The sequence below is a fragment of the Aythya fuligula genome, chromosome 8 (assembly GCF_009819795.1).
Source record: "Aythya fuligula isolate bAytFul2 chromosome 8, bAytFul2.pri, whole genome shotgun sequence".
Taxonomy (NCBI): domain Eukaryota; kingdom Metazoa; phylum Chordata; class Aves; order Anseriformes; family Anatidae; genus Aythya; species Aythya fuligula.
In genome coordinates, this window is record NC_045566.1 from 31,794,333 (window position 1) to 31,816,332 (window position 22,000).

General features: G+C 34.5%; 1 protein-coding gene across 1 annotated transcript in view; it reads left to right on the forward strand.

Annotated features, from left to right (window-relative positions):
- The first annotated feature begins 1,255 nt into the window (after positions 1-1,255).
- The window catches only part of HFM1 (helicase for meiosis 1), a 37,235-nt gene continuing 16,490 nt past the window's right edge, over positions 1,256-22,000 (forward strand). Inside the window, 20 exon segments of the mRNA XM_032192319.1 lie at positions 1,256-1,309; positions 1,726-1,883; positions 4,602-4,864; positions 5,749-5,796; positions 8,409-8,479; positions 9,685-9,817; positions 11,954-12,105; positions 12,534-12,611; positions 12,743-12,904; positions 13,363-13,563; positions 13,646-13,734; positions 14,325-14,368; positions 14,460-14,561; positions 16,627-16,772; positions 17,241-17,335; positions 17,534-17,540; positions 18,190-18,322; positions 19,223-19,270; positions 20,373-20,453; positions 21,081-21,172. Coding sequence (XP_032048210.1) covers positions 1,256-1,309; positions 1,726-1,883; positions 4,602-4,864; positions 5,749-5,796; positions 8,409-8,479; positions 9,685-9,817; positions 11,954-12,105; positions 12,534-12,611; positions 12,743-12,904; positions 13,363-13,563; positions 13,646-13,734; positions 14,325-14,368; positions 14,460-14,561; positions 16,627-16,772; positions 17,241-17,335; positions 17,534-17,540; positions 18,190-18,322; positions 19,223-19,270; positions 20,373-20,453; positions 21,081-21,172 — 2,157 coding nt within the window.

Sequence of the window (22,000 nt, forward strand, 5' to 3'; positions counted from 1 at the left end):
CATCTTCCTCGCTGTAGTCACAGTTCTGATTATATGCTGTTCATTATATTCTGCTCATATTGTGAAATGTTTTCTGTTTTAAATTTGAAACATTTCTATGGAATTTTTGAAGTTTTACAGCTCTGTGGAAGAAAAATGTTTTTTAAATTTTGATTCACAAGTGACAGTATACAGTAATTAAGCAAACCTGAATTCTATTTGCAATGCACTCTAAAAGATTTTTTTTTCATGTTATTGATGAAATGCTGGAGCAAAAAAAATGTGTTGTCTTTATCTCTGTAAGTAAGGAATATGGGTTTGCTGTAGGTTTATCTATCACTGGATTTTTCATTTATTGGGATTTTTGAAATGTTGAACTTGATTTAGTATTTTACTATTTATTTCATTGAACCTAAGATTTTGACTCTAAGATCCTTTCTGTGGCATTCTTTTAGTAAGAATTTTGATTTTTGAATCCATCCTTAAGCAAAATTAAGAGCTATGGAACTCCTCAATGCAACCACATAAAGCAAACACACCTAATGCCTAGAGTTGGTGCTAAATTAATAATACTTTTATTAATGTGTATGTTTAAAACCAGTAATCTCTGGTCCTGATGTTTCAGAATCCTCCATTAACATTAGGGAGTTGGGCCCATAGTCCAATTGTCCAGGTAAGCAATCTGCATAAATGATTAAAAAACAGTCTGATCTGCTTGTAAATTCAAATTATTATTATTTTTTTTTTAGATAATAGAACCATTTATTTATTTTGTAAAAATGACAGCATCTAATCCAAATTAGATCCAAGATATACAAATATTAGATTCAGATATACAAATGGTATATTTTCCATCAAAATGGAAACGATTTGAGAAAAGAAAATATAGTCTGAAGATGTTTAAACAAATTTCAACATTATTCTTAGAAATGAAGTAATTTAACACCATCTCTATCTGAATCTTCAGTATTACACATTTTTTTCCCTCCTGACATATCATGGTAATATATAGGTTTTTTACAATGCTGTCCTGAAGGATTTTTTTGTCATAGTTAATAGGATCCGTATTTTATCATGAGAGAGATTTGCTTTATGAAGCATCATTAAGGGTACAGTCAAGAGCCCTAAAAGCAAGAATAAGTCTGGAAAAGAAATACTGGCACTTGTATCGCTGATGAGCTTTATGTTCGTTATACAGGTCCAATTCTAGGCATTTCATTTTCACAGTTTTTGTGCTGTCTTTTACAGACTAAAAGACTTGATATTTGATTTAAAAATGTTTAACTCTTCTGACACGGTCTTTTCATTGGATAATTTATTTTATGAAAGACCAGATGCAAAAAAAAGGTAAATCTTTACTGTTAAATATATATAATTGTTTCCCAAGTACTTTCAGACTGTGAATCATTTTACAACTTTTTTGTTGTTGTTTCCTTTTCCCTTTTCTATCTCTTAATAGACATTTGGGGCTAGAAGTTTCCTAGTTCCCAACGCATATTTTGAAATATACATTTTTAAGTATATTGAGGTTTGAATAATGCAGGTGTATCTTCTGGCTATAAGAAATATGGATTAGCAGAAGTTTTGCATCTTAAATTTACTGTGATTAAAAGATTAAAAATCACACTAATTAACCAGCTTTTTTTGTTGTTCTTTTTTATTATTATTATTTTTAATTATTATTATTTTTTTATTATTTAAGCAGGAGAAACAGTAGGTTGTTTATGACTAGTAATTTTAAGCTAGATGTGGAGAGCCTTAAAGAATGATCGTACCTTGCATTTTTATATTAGAGAGAGAGATCTAGAAAAAGAAGAGTCAAACATGTGGTATATTGCACCTGCTCCGGTTATTGGTGAAATTCCAGCAGCAGAGGAGTTACAGAGGGAACTGAAAAAAAATGAGTTGCAGAGGAAGCTGGAAAAAAACACAGCCAGCAATCATATGGGTAAAATATATGACGTTCTTTCTGCATGACTTGACAAATAATTAGCTTGATAGATAATTCCTCCTCTTTATTTTAGTGCTGTGAAATATGAAGTATATATATGAATATAGACAAATAATATATTTTAGTTCAGAGTGATGGTTTTGTTCATAGAAAAGGTTTGGAATATTAGCTGTCCTCTTTGGGCATTTTAAGACTACAAGGTCACCGTGCAGAAGTGGGCAGCATATGCAGTATGGACAAAATTTTGGCTACTCCAATGTGTGCTATGATGATTGATGGAAAGATGAGAAGCGACTGCAAGAACATAGTGCAGCATGTGCTCCTGATGACCTGTTTCCCATCAAGACATAGAGAGTCTATATGGACCTAACTTCCTTCTCCTCCCCTCTAAATTGCTGTTCAGGAGGCAAAATTTGGAGGTTGTCATTCATTGCTGCTAAGTGCAGTATGCCATCCATCTAAATATTCATAATAACCTTAAGGATTTTTTTTAAAAGCATGTCATTGCTTTATCACTGTCAACTAGATTTCTGCATTTCTTAGCTGCTGTGCTGATTTACAATATTCTCTCTTTAGGTATTATAGTATTAAAATAGAGTTGTGTTTTTTTTTCTTACTATATGCAAGAGCAAATCCCATCAAGAACTACTTATTCAAGTAAACTTTTTGATGTTTGTGGAAAGCACCAAACAGGCCACTGTAATTTTAAGTTTCTAGACATATAACACTGAAATTAACAGAGGATGGTGATGAACTGTATTTTTCTTAATGAATTTTATACGTACTCTGAACCGTAAGAATATGGTTAAAAGATTACCAAATTTAAGTGAAGGCTGTTTAATACAGCTGCTTCCAATTGCTCATTTCTGCTGTTGCCTCTTGCTTGTATGGCTAGTCAGATCAGGATACTGATCCTAGTCAGAACTAACCCTACAAATCACAATCAGTAGCTAAGATGACTATGAAACTGACTGTCACTGACTTCATTAGGAATTGTGACTGTTGTCTAGAAGTAATTTTAATCTACTGTGTAGTTCTGAGGAATAGCTTTGCTCCATTACTTTGTATAATTAACAGAGAAAGCAGTCCTATTTTTATAACTTTCTAATTGACAAGATATGTATTGCACTTGTCAGCACTGGTCCACTGGTCATAAAATATAAAGTTCTTGCAATAAGATAGGAGAATAAGTTCGGGTAATATATGTGAATTTGGCTACAACAAATCTATGTGGAAGATGTTTAATGAAATGAGTATGTATATGAATGTGAGTGAATATTAATAGAAATAATAATTTATTGTCTATCATAGGAGGGATAAAGCACCAGAAGTTTATACAACAATGCAAGAGTAACACTGAGGATGTAAATGATAAATCTCCAGCATCTGTTCATTTTGGCATAGTCTCTGAAAAAGAAATGCTCCAACTAAGTGTAGGAGAAAGAGAGAAAATAAATTTTCAGCATGAAAATCTAAAAATGGTTTCATTGTTTCTCTCTCCTGACCAAGATAAGTATAAAAGAGGAACGGGGATTTGTCAGCAACCTGATGCAAATTTTTCACAGAGTAAAATCTTAATTAATATTCCAGAAAATGGTGATGATGAGAGTGCCCATTCCACATTAAGAAAAAGGTATGCATCTAGTCAATTCTGATAAATCATCAACTGTCGGAATTGTATTATTGTTTTAGGTGTATTTGTCAAATGCAGAGGTTTTGATCCTTCAGTACTTTAACAGGGCTCCAGACACTAAGTCTTTTCACCGTAAAGAAATAAGATGTTTGCTTTTGACAATATTGTAGTAGTGTAATAAATGTCTCCTGAGTTCAACCTCTTTTACGAGAAAGGTAAGGATGAGATTTTTTTATATATATAAATTTTTAATAAATCAATAAATAATACAGGTTCTTCAAAATACCATTTGGAGTTCTTTATGTACTTGGTAAAAAGCGAGAAGACTGAGATCACGTGCTTTTCAGAGCAGAGGTCAGCCAACCGGGAATACCTTGGGCAGTTCTCAATGTAATTTCAGTGCTGCCTGAAAGATGAGGTTTTACAGATTAACTTCTCTTCTATGCACAGCTCTTCTCGGTCTTCAGAACTTGTACGTCTCTATTGTTTTTAATTATGCAGTGATTGACAGTTAATCTTCTATTGGGATTCAGAGCCCATCTGGACAGGGAGTTGTTTCTCTTCCCCCCTCTTCCCCCCTCTTCCCCCCTCTTCCCCCCTCTTCCCCCCTCTTCCCCCCTCTTCCCCCCTCTTCCCCCCTCTTCCCCTCTTCCCCCCTCTTCCCCCCTCTTCCCCCCTCTTCCCCCCTCTTCCCCCCTCTTCCCCCCTCTTCCCCCTCTTCCCCCCTCTTCCCCCCTCTTCCCCCCTCTTCCCCCCTCTTCCCCCCTCTTCCCCCCTCTTCCCCCCTCTTCCCCCCTCTTCCCCCCTCTTCCCCCCTCTTCCCCCCTCTTCCCCTTTTTAAGTAAAGTTAAAATGTGTATTGAAAGGAGTCTTCTTTGGGTAGAAGAGTGTCAGACAGATCAACTAAAATTATTTCCAAACTTTTCTTATGATTGTATCTTACTGGTTGTGTTTCTTATATAAATATGTATATTTTTCAAATATTAGAGAAACTATGTAGCATACAACAAAGTAATAAAGATCCTGCATCTTTTGCAGCTTATTTAAACTGTCTGATTGTATGTATAAAAATACAAAATTTAAAGATAGTTCAGTGGATATGAAACAAGTTGATACTTACCTTAATACAAGTGAAAACATGACAGAAGCGAGAAAAGATGTGTGGAGAATAAAGCATCATACTCCAATAACTACAGACTCAGATTTTACCCTACATGGGGTAAATGATGGGAACATTGCATCTAAAGTAGGATTTCAAATAAAATCGCTTCCTAGTGCTTCAAGGATTCTGGATAAGACAGGTAATTATTATTGCTCTGTTCAAAAAACAAAACAAAAACAAACAAACAACAAAAAAAAACACTCCACTGATCAAGGTAAAGAGTGAAGAACCTTTTTCTGCCAGCTCAAATTAAGATAATTGATTAAATATAGATAAATGATATTACAGTTCTAAGGAACTTAAATGTGTTGTTGCTTAATATGTGCTGTGTAAACAATTTATGAAGAAGAGTTACATTTTCCAAAGCACTAAGTCTTGGACCTTTTTTAAAAGTGTCACTCCAAGTCTGTTCCTAAACAATTTGAAAAGGAGCAGCCTGGTCCTTCGATACAGTGGATAGTCTCATCTACATTAAAAATTGATTGTTTATTAGTCATGTTGCTCACACTTGTATTTTTCTAGATTAAATAGGAAAAATGGAGGAAAGTGGTGAGAATTTTGATTAAGTGATTGAATACTTTTTTTAGAAATTCAGGTGGAAAAGTATCTGGGGCCTGGCAAACAAAACAAATGTGAGCCAGCAGCTGCCCCAGCAGTAATGAAGGCCGAGAGTGTCCTGGTCTATTCAGCTCTGATAAAGCTGCACCTCAAGAGCTGTGTTCAGTTTGCATAACTTTTACTACACTTCTCAGATGTCTAGGTACTGTATTAAGAGGCATTTTGGGCCTCTGGTACAAGCAAGACATTCTGAAACTGGAGTGAGTTCAACAAAGGGCCACCAACATGGTTCTTTCAAATAACAAACCTATGTCCTTCCTGTCCTGTCAGCTCCTTTATCAACTCTGCTTTGCTGCAGCCTTGTAGCTCCTCACAGAATGCACAGCTTAGAGTTAGGAAGATATTTTTCATGGATATTGGTTGAGAACAATTAAAACTATTTTTATAAACTTTAATTTCTTTTAGGAACAACAGGAAGAAATTTGGAAATGTTGAGGGCTGTTACAGAAATACGTATCCTTTTATTTGCTGTATCTGATTTATTGAATTTATTACCATGACTCTTACATTTACAAAATTATAGTGGCTAGTTTGTAGCCATAGGAACTCATGCATTATACTGTAATAGTTTTGAATTGTAACGTAATGCTGGGAGTTGAATGGGAATTTATGCCTGGGACCTCCAAAGCTAGAATGAAAATAGAATAACTTATAAATAGATCATTCATCACCAAGCAAACTTATTCTTATTTCAAACATGTATATTTTATCCTCAAAATTACTTATTTTTAAAATGTAAAATGTAAAATTTTTAGTTTGGTAAGAATTGACATAATTTCCAAAACAAGTAAGAACTCAGTTGTTCTGATGTTGCCAATTGCAGATAAAGTTCCTCTTTTTGAAAGTGGGTCATTTATTTAGAGGGATAATTTTAGAGAAGCCTTTTTAAAAAATCCTTGCTCACCTTTACTTTTTTTTTTTTCTGGTTTTATTTCATTATTTTCTTGTATTACTCTTTTTTTTTTTTTTTTTTGAGTCTTTTAAAATGAATACAACAACTTTTTAAGGCCTCAGCTGTTCATTGGTTTTGTGACTGTTGGTGTTACATTCGACTGTGTTTGCATCCATAGCCTGATTGGATGGTTGCAATTAGTCTGCTTGTGTGGCTTCAGTGCAAGTCCAGACAAGGATAATCTCATTTGTTTGGATCGTAAGGAAACAATGCTCTCTTTACTCTTACTTGTATTTTAGATAAAAATGCTTTTGTCTGGAAAATATGGAAAATACATAATATTTGCAGTTGAAAATACCTTTAATAGCACTATCAGCATTAAGAGATTGTAGGTGAATTTCTTTACTACTGTTACAACTGGGTAAACAATATTACGCTGTTGAATGTGTTATATTACAAATATAATGTGGCAATTGGCACTTCAGATATGTTAACAGCAGTGCTCTGCTTGCTCCTTCAAATGCTTTCACATGTCATAATTGTATGCTGTTCCATGCAACTTATTCCAGGGAGAAGGTTCTCAATTCATGGTATAGTCCTGAGACCTCTCAAATAGGGAGTGGTTTGTTTTGTTTTTTCAATGAAGTGCAATATTTGGCACACCAAGAATCAAATGAAGATATTAAATCATTTAATAAATTACTTTCTGGTATTTTTTTGACAAGCTTTTCTCAATTAAAGTTTGTAGCATGTTTTTTAAATTGGCATTTAAATTGCAAGGTAGAGATGTATTTCACAGTTCTAAAAGAAATTTTATAATGCTCATGGAGCAGATTATCTTGACTGTCATCATGCGGCACTTCCAGGGCAAGCAGGTGATCAGGCCCAGTCAGCATGGGTTTATGAAAGGCAGGTCCTGCTTGATGAAACTGATCTCCTTCTATGACAAAGTGACGCGCTTGGTGGATGAGGGAAAGGCTGTGGATGTGGTCTACCTTGACTTCAGCAAGGCTTTTGACACTGTTTCCCACAGCATTCTCCTCAAGAAACTGTCTGCTCATGGCTTGGACTAGTGTACACTTCGTTGGTTAAAAACTGTCTGGATAGCCAGGTCCAAAGAGTCATGGTGAATGGAGTCAAATTCAGCTGGAGGCCGGTCACTAGTGGCGTCCCCCAGGGCTCAGTACTGGGGCCAGTCCTCTTTAATATCTTTATCAATGATCTGCATGAGGGGATCGAGTGCACCCTCAGTAAGTTCGCAGATGACACCAAGTTAGGTACGTGTGTCGATCTGCTCGAGGGCAGGAAGGCTCTGCAGGAGGATCTGGATAGGCTGGACCGATGGGCTGAGGCCAACTGTATGAAGTTTAACAAGGCCAAGTGCTGGGTCCTGTACCAGGGGTGCTAGAACCCCAAGCAGGGCTACAGGCTGGGAGATGAGTGGTTGGAAAGCTGCCTGGCGGAGAAGGACCTGGGAGTATTGGTGGATAGTCGGCTGAATATGAGCCAGCAGTGTGCTCAGGTGGCCAAGAAGGCCAACAGCATCCTGGCTTGTATAAGAAGCAGTGTGGCGAGCAGGTCTAGGGAAGTGATTGTCCCCCTGTACTCAGCTCTGGTGAGGCCGCACCTCGAGTACTGTGTTCAGTTTTGGGCCCCTCACTACAAGAAGGACATCGAGGTGCTAGAGATTGTCCAGAGAAGGGCAACGAAGCTGGTGAGGGGTCTGGAGGACAAGTCATACGATGAGCGGCTGAGGGAGCTGGGGTTGTTCAGCCTGGAGAAGAGGAAGCTCAGGGGTGACCTTTTCGCTCTCTATAGGTACCTTAAAGGAGGCTGTAGTGAGGTGGGGTTGGTCTATTCTGCCACGTGCCTGGTGACAGGACGAGGGGGAACGGGCTAAAGTTGCGCCAGGGGTGTTTTAGGTTGAATATTAGGAAGAACTTCTTTACTGAGAGGGTTGTGAGGCATTGGAATGGGCTGCCCAGGGAAGTGGTGGAGTCACCATCCCTGGAGGTCTTTAAAAGACGTTTAGATGTAGAGCTTAGTGATAGGGTTTAGTGGAGAACTTGTTAGTGTTAGGTCAGAGGTTGGACTCCGTGATCTTGAGGTCTCTTCCAACCTTTACAATTATGTGACTCTGTGATTCTGTTTTCACTTCCTTAATGCTCTGAAGCGACCCAATTTAGAAGTATTTTTAAGGAGTTTCCATATTTTAACTATGCACAGTCTAAAGCTTTGGATGACGTAAGTATGAAATGTTTGCTGCAGCTGCAAGTAGTACTGTGTAGATAAATACATTGTGCAAATGTAAATGAAACTTTAGAACTTAAAAGGGGTTAGAAATGTACAATATATTTCAAGTCTCTTCCTGGAATAGATAAGCAGAATTGAGCATAGCAGAGAGATGAGAAGAACGTCTTAAAATGTGTTTCTCAAATGCATTTGTGTGAAGTTGTGAATGACAAGTATACTTACACATACAGATTGCCAGTATCCTAAATTATTTTCAAAGGAAAATTAAGCAGATCTTTAGAGAAGGGTGTTCTTTTAGAAAAGTGGTATTTGTCCATCCTTTCTTTTTATCAACTATACTTTTTCTTTAAAACCCCAAACTGATTTCGAAATTAACCAATTTGAGGAAGATTGTGTTACGGGTTTTGCAGAGAGAGGGGAAATCAGAGTCTCATCAGTGAGGATTATACATCATATATAAAATATATATATACATATACATCATATATATACATCATATATATACATCATATGTAAAATAATCTTGCATTACTTTTTTTTGTTTTTTTAGTAACTATAACAACAGTAAATTTTGCTTATAGCAGTGGTTTTCTGTTATTCTATGAACAGAGTTGTCAGGGCAATCATTTTGGGGAAAAAATTGAGTGACATGTTTTAGTACTTCTAAATATAAACTTGTTTGCAAAGTACAAGGAAGGACAAGGTTTGCCTATCACTTACATATAAGAGATGAAGTTGGAAAGAAAAGTCATCATATTAAAAAGATAATGGTCATGCCTTTTTTATTGTTGAGCTGGAAAGATTCAGCTTTTTAAAATTTCTCTGTTTGTGAATGTTACAAATGATTATTTAACAAAAATCAGCAAAGATTTCATATGCATATATCATCGATTTTTGTGTGTATGTGTGAGCATTGAAGAAATGGAACTATAGAGAAAGAACAGTGGTAATTCCTGCAAACAATTGTTTAGCAGTATTGTTAGTGTCACTCATTTACGTTTCCATGACAGTTGCATAGCAAAAGACATTCTTTCTCTTGTTGTAATTTAAAGTCCACATCTAATACAAAATTAATTAAAGAACTACCAGCTATCAGTGTATTTTGTGTCTTTTTTACCTAGAAAATGTTTTTACAATGTATGGATAGGTACAATGAATAGCTGCGTTGCATTTACTTCTATGCCATTCCTTCCTAGCTTCTTTACACAGATAGAAATTTTGTGATTTGTGCTCCAACTGGCTCTGGAAAAACTGTGATGTTTGAACTAGCTATTACCAGATTACTTATGGAAGCCCCAATGCCTTGGTTAAATATTAAAATTGTTTACAGTAAGTATTATGCAGCTTTAATCATTTTGATGACAACAGTAGAAGATGTCATTCTGTAAGCACGGAGATCTGGATCGATTGTTTAAATAATACTGAAACTACTTAAGTAACAGCACTGTATAATTGTAGTGGCCATCACTGCCTAGACAAATAAAAATATTGTAAAGAGTATCCTCTGAGAAAGCAAGATATACCTGAAAAAAAGAGAAACAAAGGAAACTAAAACAAATTCTCGTCAGAGCCTGAGCTGAAGCAATATCTTTTGTGTACGTGTCATTTTCTCTGATAAAAGAATCACTTTTTTCAACATTTGTTTATCTGGCAAGGTTTCATGCTGTTGCTTTCTGTCTACTAGTTCAAAGGCAACAGAGCCATGGTCTTCATGAGTTTTAATTGATCTGTATATAAACTAACGAAAATACTTAAAGATAGTCACATCTGTAGACCATTACTCTTTTTCTTCCTGGAGAGCTACATTCGTATCATGTAAAGCAGATGAGATGGGTGGTTTTGTCTCAATGTTAGTTAATTCATACAGTGATATATTTGTTAGTCTTGCTATTAATGTTTCATCTTTATTTTACAAATGTTTCAGCTTTGTTTGTAGTCTTTTTTTAATTTCAGTGAGTTAAAATCCTTACAATAATGCTAGTGTTGACACAGAGTTTACTGTGTATTGTAAAGAGATTTTTTTATAAACAGACACATACTGTAGTTTCTCTAAGCACTTCAGTGTGCTCTAAGACTTTTAATTGTATTGGTAGAAGTGATGCTAATCAGCTGGTTAGAATTTTCAGTAAGGGAGTATTTATGTGCTGGTGGAATTAGATCTGCTGACCTTTCCTAGTACAACAACGATGAAGAACAAGATATGCCTGTTTTTGTGAATATTGGAACGGAGGCGTTAATCAGAGTATGTACTGCTGGAGGATTATCCAGTAGCCAGTTTGTCTGTGGCCCAATGTATGTGAATTAGGGTGTGGTAGTTCTGTAAATTAGGGCTGATAACCAATAGCTTTAACATGCTAAGGATTGGTGGCTGAATTTTAGGGGGCAATTACTACTTTCTTGCATTCTGCCTCATTGCTAATAGAAAATTACTCTTGCAATTTTATGAACTTGCTGCTATTTTTATCAGTTTTCTGAAGCTAGTGATTTCTGCTTCTGTATAGGCCACTGGTAATCGTATGAGGTTTTACACCTTTTTTTCTGTAGCAGAAACTGGTTCTTCAAATCGCTTCATCTTGTGGATCAGTTGTCAGCTGACAACAGAAATGGATCATATTCCAGTGGCTTTAAGTAGCCATAACTACAAGATCTATTTTATTACTGCTGTTTTCAGATCACTGGTAGATCACTTTTTTTTTTTTTTTTAACATAAATTGCTGCATTTTCCAATAGATTACCTATCCAGTATAGACTTTCATGTGTTGCTAGTATCAGTCCTTGTAGAGAATAACTTCTGTCTTCTAGAAATTAACCTCCATCTGCACAAGTATAGTATGTATCTACAGGCCGGGGGGGGGGAGGGGGGAAAAAAAAGTAGATTGTTTTAGGAGTCCATTCATCAGGACCAGCATTGCTCCTACCTCCCATGTTAGCTGGTATGACACTTACTACACTTAACTGTACACATGGTTTAGATAGGTTTTTGTTTCTTCTACTATTCTGTTGCCTGCTTGTGAATGGTTTCTCATTTATAACCCCTCATTGTCTTTGAATACAGAGCGCTCATATCATTCTAAATAGGAAAACGGTTGGTATTTGTATGATCTTTCATTAAAAAGATCTATTTCCTGTGGTTTCGTATGTCTGTGAGAAAACCTTTTGATAACTGAGTGCTTATTGTTTCCATATGGAACTGAAGAAAAAGTCAGGATTAAGAGAGGGCATAAATAACCTTAATTAAAGGGTTCTGTTTCCAATTGCTGATAGGGAAGAACCGTGGCCCAAAGCTCAAAGTTGATCTATACATAAGGGACAGGATAATCATCCAATTATGAATGTTATGGTTTGGGGAGCAAAGCTGAAAATTGAAGAATTAAATGCAAGAAGACATCTGCATTTAGCATTTTTAGCAATACAGTTGAAGATTTGGTGTTTGTGACGTAACTGATCATTTTGTGTTGTTTTTAGTGGCTCCAGTAAAAGCTCTATGCAGTCAGCGTTATCATGACTGGAAAGAAAAATTTGGACCTATAGGACTCAACTGTAAGGAACTGACGGGAGATACAGTGATGGATGACTTATTTGAAATACATCGTGCTCACATTATTATCACTACACCTGTAGGTTTCAGTCCAAATTCTTAAAAACAAAACAAAACAAAACCACTAGAAAAAGCGGACATTACTGGTCTGATTGTATGTTGTCACATCTGATATTTATTTTTTTGTAGTGAGTACTGATTTGCAGAATTTATGAGTACTAATGAGAACTAATGAGTAGTGAGTTGCAGAACAACTTTATGATCTTTGTACTTGCCTACAAATTGTTGTGCATGCTTCTGGTTCACGTAAACAGCATGTAATAATGTGTCAGATGAAACATACATTTGCTTGATTTAACTGATTTAATTTAAAGATTTATTAAAGTTTAGTTATGCCTGCATGTCCTGTCATGCAGAGATATGCTCTGATATGCTATGTCAGAGATAGCTCTGACATACGCTGGCCTTTCAAAGATTTTTCTCCTCCTGTCTTTTTTTATCTTGTAGGAAAAATGGGATAGCATGACTAGAAGGTGGAGAGACAACTCTATAGTTCAGCTTGTACGACTGTTTCTCATTGATGAGGCAAGAAAAATAATGATTTTTATATGCTATTTTTGTTCCTGAAGATGTGTTAGAAAATAAAACATTTATTTAACACATGTATAGAGTATTACTCAAGAAATATTTTGCAAATGTTTTAAAATTCCTAATAGGTGCATGTTATAAAGGATGAAAGCCGTGGTGCAACATTAGAAGTTGTAGTCAGTCGGATGAGGACTATTCAGTCTTCTCTTTGGCGTCTTTCAGAGAATCATGACGTTGTTCCTCCCTTGAGATTTGTAGCTGTTTCCGCAACAATCCCAAATGCTGAAGATGTAAGATTTATATTTTAATAGTATTTTAATTAATATAGTTGCATTTTATTAAAAAAAAAAAAAAAAAAAAAGTAGAGTTCTAAATAAATATCAATAGATACCAAAGTTGTCATTTTGAAGCTGTCAGATAATTGCAGCTTTGTGGTTGATGTTAACTTAATAAATGACCTTCAACCATAGGAAACTATCAGCTAAGTATGGCTATGCGTCTGTTTCAGATTTCTATGATTTTTGTCTTTAATATAAATCTAAATGGACTTGAGATTTCAATCCAAAGTAAAATGGTTCAGTAGAAAGTAGAACTTCCACTGGTTTTCATGCTAAAAGTATGTGAAATGTGTTAATAGTTTATAGGTGACAAAAGGTAAGTTAATTACTGTATAATGCCGTTGAGCAGAGCATGATTAAAGGCAGAAAATTATTATTTAAATTTAAATTCTGTTTCTTCTTTTTTAAAGATTGCAGAATGGCTTTCAGATAGTAAGATGCCTGCTGTATGTCTGAAAATAGATGAGGATCAGCGACCAGTGAAGCTACGCAAAATTGTTCTTGGTTTTCCTTGCAGTGATAATCAAACAGAATTCAAATTTGACTTAACTCTTAACTACAAGATAGCGAGTGTTATACAAACATACTCTGAACAAAAACCAGCACTTGTGGTACAACATCTTTTTTTAATCACATTTATAATTTTCTTACCAAAAAGTGTTGATTCAGAAAAAACTATTTTCTTACTTACAGTTTTGTGCCACAAGAAAAGGAGTACAGCAGGCCGCTTCTGTTCTTTCAAAAGATGCCAAATTTCTATTAAGTATAGAACAGAAACAAAGGTATTTTTATATTGAAATTTTTATTAAGTGTTTATGTATTCTAGTAAACTTGTGAAATCTGTGAAGCTGTTGACCTAATACAGTTTCCAGCAGAGGAATGTTTCTATATGTCTCTGTTGCTTTCCCTCTTTCTCACTTGCATTTCTGCCAGCAGTATTTATATCTGATTTCACCTTCTGCATCCAGTTCAGAGCTAGATTGTATGTTATAACTTGGAAAGATGACTGGACTGGAAAGGGTGCATTGGCTCCTCTAGAGAGTCAGTTTGTTTGCTTTGGGAAAGGTGGTGGTTATTCCAAAGAATGTGTAGGTAAAAAGTTATTTTAAGATGATATCCTTCTGATAGGCTAACATGTATTTATAAACTAAGAACATCTTTAAAAAAGCACAAAGGCACTAGGAATATGAGAACGTATGTAAAATAAATGTACATGTCAAGGAATACATCTTAAAACCTTAAAAGGCATAGTTGTGTATTGTTTCATGTGAACCTTATATCTTAGCGTTTTAAATGTACTCTTTGCATATTCTGCCAACGTTAGTGAATCTGCTTTGCGATTCTGAAGCACTTTTTTTTCTTTGTTGTGTAGATTACAAAGGTCTGCAAATTCATTGAAAGATTCTAAGCTCAGAGGTAAATATAACCTACCACTTCTCTGCCTTGTGAATGAAAATTTGCCTGAGTAAACTTAGTCAAACAATGGACATAATTATTTCATTATCAGATCTTTTAATGTATGGTGTGGCTTATCATCATGCGGGTATGGAGGTGTGTGACAGAAAAATAATTGAAGGAGCTTTTACTGTTGGAGATTTACCAGTACTTTGTAAGTCAATTTAACTTTGAAAGTCAAAATGTTAATGTATTCTGAGAAGACTGTAGTTTGGAATTGGGGATTCTACTGTTTCCATTGTTACTTTGTGAAATCCAAAAGTTGTTATTATGTTTCACATGCACTTCTACTCTGTGAGTGTACAGACACATTATTACTGAAAACCAGAGAACTTTCCTTCTTTTCAACATACACAAAGGTCATCCTTGCTCTTACGTTTCTATAGGGCTGGCCTAGATCCATTTCATTCTAGTAGTGCTGAGCAGTCCTCTGCTACTATGTCCTTTTTCAGCTTTCACATTATGTTTTCTTGGTTTGTCTTTTGCAACACTGGTTCCCTGAAGATAAACTTGTACTTTTTTTCTCCTTAGACAGGCAAGATTCCATTTTCGAGCCCCCCATGCAAGGTGTTTTGATAGTGTGGTTGCTAAGAAAGATTGCACCTGCTGTTACATAGAATGAGAAGGTATCTGTTTGAGACTTGATAGTCTCATCTTGTCCAGGCCTTCACTTTTCACATCCAGAAATTCAGACTCTATAAACTGCTTGTGTGGTTCACATACAACAATGAAAGATTCATGGATTTTTCATTTCTGTACAACAGTCCTGACTCACTGAAATTTTAAGGTAGATCCCTTTACTATGATCTGGCAAAATTCCCCGTTGTAGTACCCATCCTATTAAAAAGTCTCTCTGTATTCTTGTGATCTGCTGTACTGGAGTTGTGCATATGGCTTTGCCAACTGCTGTGCCATTTCTGAAGTCTCAGGAGATAGTGGTTGTACAATTGCTCTTAGCAAAATGAACAGGAGACCCTGTGCCACTGCTCAACGCAGTGTATGTACATATTGACTACCACTAAAAGAATGCAAAGGTGCTTACTGATACTTGAGTTCTTTGAAATGTGTGTTTTGTATGAACATTTCAGAATAATCTGAGATACTATAACTATACACATTCATACAACTGAAAGTGGGCATTTTCTGCCTCATGTCTCTGAACGTGAAGGGGAATGGTTTTTAACACACTTCTACAAGTATTGCAAAGGGAAGAAATTTTAGGTCTTGAGTGTAGGTATACTCACAGTGGGTATATATATGTGGACTGTAGTTTGAATTGCACTGGTAAGAAACTTTCTTTGCAACTTTTTATGTGGTTCATTTTGCTCCAACAGACTTCCAGCTTGCCTATCTAGACAGTATGAAAACCACTATTATTCTTGAGAAGGGAAATGGCTGTGGCATTAGTTTACATTGGATCCTTCTTTCCTGATGTACCTGTGACTCATTAATTATAGCTCTCCTTTAATTTCTGAAACAATGGTGTGTGTTTAAACAATATTTTGTTTTTCTAGTGGAATAGTTGTATCCATTGGCTGTATAGTTGACTTTCCATGCTGAATTTCTGTTTAAAGAAAGTAAATTTAAAAGTAGTAGAGGGAGATAATTTGCACATAAACAAACACGGGCTGGTGTTTTTCCATGTGAGAGTATGTATTGGTAAAGTATTATGATAGTATTGGTGATGATTGTGGTTTGGTGCCATGAATATAAATAATGCTAATGACTGATGACTTGAAAAAAGTTCTTAAAGATACTAGTCACTATGAAGGAAGATAGATATGTTTCTGTATTCAAATTTCTATCCATGAAGAATTATGGATTTTGTTTCTTCAGTGTGTATGTGCTTTATTGAAGATGGATTGCATTCTGGATGATCTGTTAAGGAATGTTTAAATAAAAATAATTAAACAGGTATTTAATAATTAAACATTTATTTAATATTTAAATATTCACTTTTGAACAGATGTATTCTGGTAAAGAATACTTGATAACTGAATGCAGATGATCAGATACATACTTTTTATTTTAATGCAAATACATGTCTGTTCTAGGTCTAATTATTTCTGGTGCAAAATGTCCTTGCCTTCCACTGAGTTTACGGGGAAGCAAGAGCTCTTAGCAATGAAAAATTAGGCCCTTATTTGCTGCTTATTTATTATCTGTGAGACGTGTCAGTGGTGTTCACCTTGAAGTCAATATACTTTGATCTGATCTAGTTACTACTAGCACCTTGGCTATGGGAGTCAATCTACCTGCACACCTGGTGGTTATAAAATCCACAATGCACTATGTCGGAGGGATGTTTGAAGAGTACAGTGAAACTGATATTCTGCAAATGATTGGGAGAGCAGGAAGACCTCAAGTAAGTTAATGCTGTATGAAGAAACAACAATACCAAAAAAAATATTGCAGCATTTGTTTTTTTAGTTATTTTTTATTAACAGTTAAATTATATCTGGGTAATATCTATTAGAGAAAAATATGTTTGCTTTTGTACTGTCCATTAAAAAGCATTGCTTTACCTTGCTCTAGAAAAAGATCTGAAGATTGCATTTGGTTTGTGTAAGGAATATGGATTAGAGGAAAAAATAGGAAGTTGACACAAAATTTAGAAATTGCATGATAAAAAATCTAGAGTATTTAATAGCATAGAGCACAATGTACTTTTGTTCTCATAACATCAGAGCAAGAAAGCATCTAATTAAGTTAAAATAGGAACGGGGGGACTGGAAGCACTGTCTTCATAAAGTTCTAATTCCTTTTGCTTTCACAAAAAGAGAGGGTTGTTTTTTTAATTTTGTTTTAATTTTTTACTTTTTTTTTTTTTCAGTTTGACACTACAGCAACAGCAGTCATTATGACTCGTTGGAGTACAAGGGAGAAGTATATACAGATGTTAAATGGTGCAGATATAATAGAGAGCAGGTAACTGATTTTTCATAAGACTATATAAATGGTAGTAATGTTTCATTATTTCTACAGAAGGTGTTTTTTCAGGATTTTTGTGTCTGTTTAGAAGAAATTTCAGAATCCAAAAAAAGCAAATCAAGCCAAGCTACTCAGAAATAAACAGCTTTTGTTTTAAAAGATAAAAACAACTTTAGGTCATCTTAAACTTAACAGAAGAGAAGTTAGATGTAGATTCCTGCTGGAAAATTTAACGAACTGAAATAATACGTATTGCAAAGACAAACAGCAAGAGTAGAACCCAGATCATGTCTCTGAATCTTTCGACAACAGAGTCTAGAAAGTACTAAACTACAGAATTCAGTTGAGGTGAACATCATTTCAAGAATCAAATATACAGGAAAGTTAAGATGTTAAAGGATAAAACACAAACTTTTGATCATGTTATTATTTTAAAGTTTCATTTTTAAAATATATTCAAAATATCAACACTGTGCTATAACTTTTAAATGTTTTAGAAAAATGTTTTAGAAAAATGTTTTAGAAAAATGTTTTAGAAAAATGTTTTAGAAAAATGTTTTAGAAAAATGTTTTAGAAAAATGTTTTAGAAAAATGTTTTAGAAAACTTTGTTTTCTAATAATTATGAAAAGTCACAGAATTTTTATTTTTATTCAACTGATGTTAAGCCATAACTTACATTTTTGATTATTTACATATTCTTTACTGTTTTCTAGTGATTTCACTGATTAAAGTGAACAGTTGACAGAAAAAAGAAATCCAAAATAGTTAGTAACAAAATAGCATATTTTGTACTACTAATTGCTGAATATACTTACAGGTTTTTTTTTTGGTTGATTTGTTTTTTGACAGCTGCACAGGCATCTTGTCGAGCACGTAAATGCAGAAATAGTGCTGCATACTGTCACAGATGTCACTGTAGCTTTGGAATGGATACGATCAACCTTCTTGTACATTAGAGCTTTAAAAAATCCAACTCATTACGGTTTGTTTGTAATTGATCTAAATTATGACACACGCAAGTGTTAGATCAATATTGTTTGTTTCTTTTTTTTTTTTTTTTCTTCTTTTCTTATGGACTACTGTTTTATATGGGGTTGAAGACGATGTGTTATGTGGCCTGTAACATTTCAATGTGGCATAACGTTAAAAACTATGAAGAAGCCATTTACAGCTTCACATGATCTGTTTTTTTCATCTCAATGCAGTGAGCTGTGTATGAATACAGTGTCTAGCCACAATGTGCATTTCAGCACTGAATAGGTAATATGCTGCTAAGAAAAAACTTTGTCTAGTGTTTCATAGTTTTGCTAAAACAAAATTTCAATAATTCTAATGCTGGTGTCTTCAATTCATTTTCTCCAGAACAGCGTCTCAGTTGCCAGCCCTGGCTTTGTCCTTGTTCCTGGCCACTTGCACTACAATGATTATGAAGTCATTGGTTACTTGCTGGAGACAATTTTTTTTTTTAAGGATTTATAGATGGGAATGGACCCTAGTACATTTAGTACTTAAATGGGTATTACAGTTTAGGTAGCTTCCTGTATTTTATGATAGAAAGATTCAACATGTGAATTTGGTCCCCTGCTAAGGAACTATTTCAAAGTTCCTTACAGATATTTCTGCAATTTTTAGGACTCTGATGTATTATGTAGGAACATCTGGAGCTTTTAACTCTTCCAGTCTGTTCCAACAACCACTTATTGGTGCATAGATAATTATGTTGTGTAAGGCTCTTGATTTGTTCCCAGTATAACAACATTCAGAATTTTTTCATTTTGGGTATCTGGCTCCTAAATATTAGGAAATTGGTTTTGATTGGTTACAATATTGAGAAGGAAGCACATAATTATATTAGATTTTTTTAAATTGTCTTTTCATGAAGGTTTTTCATCTGGATTGGATAAAATTGGAATTGAAGCAAAATTACAGGGTATGTGGCTTTTAAGCTTTCTTAGTAAAATGTTTAGATTTTAGGCCAGGTTCATCCATGTTTATGCGTATTATACAGCTCCATTAATTTCAGTAGATTAAGTCCAGAAACAAATGTAATTTACTATGTTGTACTATTGATTTTGTTTAATTATTTTTGCTTTTGGAACACTATCAGCATATTTTGACTAGTAGAGAAATATTTCTTGTATAGAGAAGAAAAATTAAATGCCTCTACCTACCTCATCTTCCCATATACGTACTCAGAAATAAAACTACACATAGAGCTCTCTAATTTTGACTTTGTCTTTTGTCCTAATTTTTCTTTGCTTGATTTATCTTTTTTGTTTGCTTGTTTGTATTCTGTTTATATGCTTTCAAAAAAGCCTTTTTCTTTCCCTATTACAGAAACCGTGGCTTCTTTTCCCTGTACCCATGAAATATTTTATAATGATATATGCTAGTTATTCTTTCACCTTGCACTTTTAATATATGAAAACATTTCTGGTTGCTCTGGGAACTATCACTTTGAGTGCTTTCCCAACTTATTTTAAAATTCTGAATACTGTGTTAATGTTATTTTTCACCTTCTAATTCCCTCGCTTTTGAAGAGCGAAGAGCAGATAAAACACTGTATCATCTCAAGCAGATATCCAACACCAGCAACTAAACGGGTTTAATGAAGTAAATATAACATTATCTGATACAGTATGAAAAACTCTAATGAAGGATTCATAAATACCTTTGGATATTTGAAATTTCAACCATTTAAGTATTAAAATTTTAGAGGAAATCTTTTGTAAATATACTATGAGCTCTAAGGCCTGTCATTCAGAATAATGGCAGCCTCCAGACATGCATCTAGTCTCTTAATTTTCTACTTTTGCTTTACTGAAAAAGAGTTGGGTTATTCCTATATCAAACATCTGGAGTGAGCTTGCACTAGGCGGAAATTTGTCACAAAGTTAAGAAGGACTTTTGCTTGAGCTCAGTGGAATTTCTTTGGCATATACTCATTGCAATTAAATGTCATTGTTCTTGGCTTGTAAATAGGTAAGTTTTTTTTCTGCAGGTACTAAAATGTATTTTCAAATTGTGTACAGAACTGTGTTTGAAGAACTTGAACGATTTGTCTTCTTTCAATTTGGTCAGGATGGATAAAGAAAATAGTTTCAAACCAACAGGTAACACTTCTCTAGAAATAAATTTTTAGAAGTGATTTTGAGATAGTAGTGAACTACAAAGGGTCACAACTATTCTTACTTATTGATGAGTATGGAAATGTAACAGAGAGTAGACTCTGAAAGACTGCATGATATATGATTTGTTTCTTTAGCAAAGAAGTTGATTCTCTTAATTCTTGAACATACCTTCGCTTCTGATGTTGCTGGAAATTTTGTTGCAGATTAGAAGAAAAGTATAGAACTTTGCACTGCATCACATCCTGCTATCCTGTGATAATGAAGGACAGGTTTTATCAATACTAGCTCTTCTGTACAATGTTGTGCTAGATGTGGTTGGCTTCTCAGCAATCACAGTTCACAGTCTGATATGTTAGTGTGAGTTCACAGTCTGTTATGTTCTTGTGAATTCATTCTTCATTGGAAAAAACTAACTGGTGAATATTTTTCTGCCATTCTGTGATGGGGTCAATAATATCCATCAGGGTGCTGGGGCTATGTGTATTCCGTCAGTGGTGTTAAATCTCATAGAGCCCTGTAATAAGAAAATTAATTCAGTTTTATGACTTAAATACGTACACTTAAAATACTTGGAATATTTATTTTTGAAGGTATGTTTTTGTTTTACAGAGACCGGAAGATTAATGGCATGGTATTATATTGCATTTGAAACAGTGAAACAGTTTTTCACAATTAAGGGAACAGAGACTTTAAATGAATTGGTAATTTAACATTTCAAAGAAACTTTACACATGTTCGATTAATTTTAAACAGAATCAAAAATAGATTCAGAAGTCTTTATTTCTATTAAAGAGTTCAGGCTTTGTTTATATGAAGTATAAAGTTTTAAAGAATGCATCCTAATCAATTCCATATGGAGTATTTTTGAGGCTTTTCGCTGGGGAGATCTTTTGATTTCCACTTCTTTGTCTCCTCTCTCTCTTGGGAATACATAAAGTTGTTGAAGCTGTTCTGCTTATGTATAAAATACCATATTATGTTAGTTATATTTTATTCCAAAAAAAAAAAAAAAAAGCTGCTTGAGAAACAGATTTTATTTTTGAAGGAATGTTATTGACTTTATTTTAAGTCATTTTCCTTTGTCAGATGACGGTTTATATTGCAACTATTATATCACAAAAGACATTTAGTTTTCAAAGGGATACTGTGGTAGAACAGATTGCCTGTGAAGAAAATGGAATGCCTGTTCTCTTATAGCTATCTTTCTTACTTAAGGATGAAAAAAGTAATGTGAAATACATAGCAAATAGCAAAAACTGTTAATATTAGCCTTGCGTTTCATAAATTGTTAGTAGTGTGATTGGTTTTGGATAAGTTCAAGTGGAGTAATCATCTAAAAGCTGGAAAAAAAAAAACCATCCCCTTCTGTTGTATAATAACCTGTACAGGAAGGAAAGTTGGTCAGTATTATGAAGAATAAGTTGACAGTCTTTGCACGGTCAAGTGTTGAAACAACCAAATTTAAATGATGTTATTTAAAAAAAAAAAAAAAAAAAAAAAAAAAAAAAAAGGAAAAAGTACTACAAAAA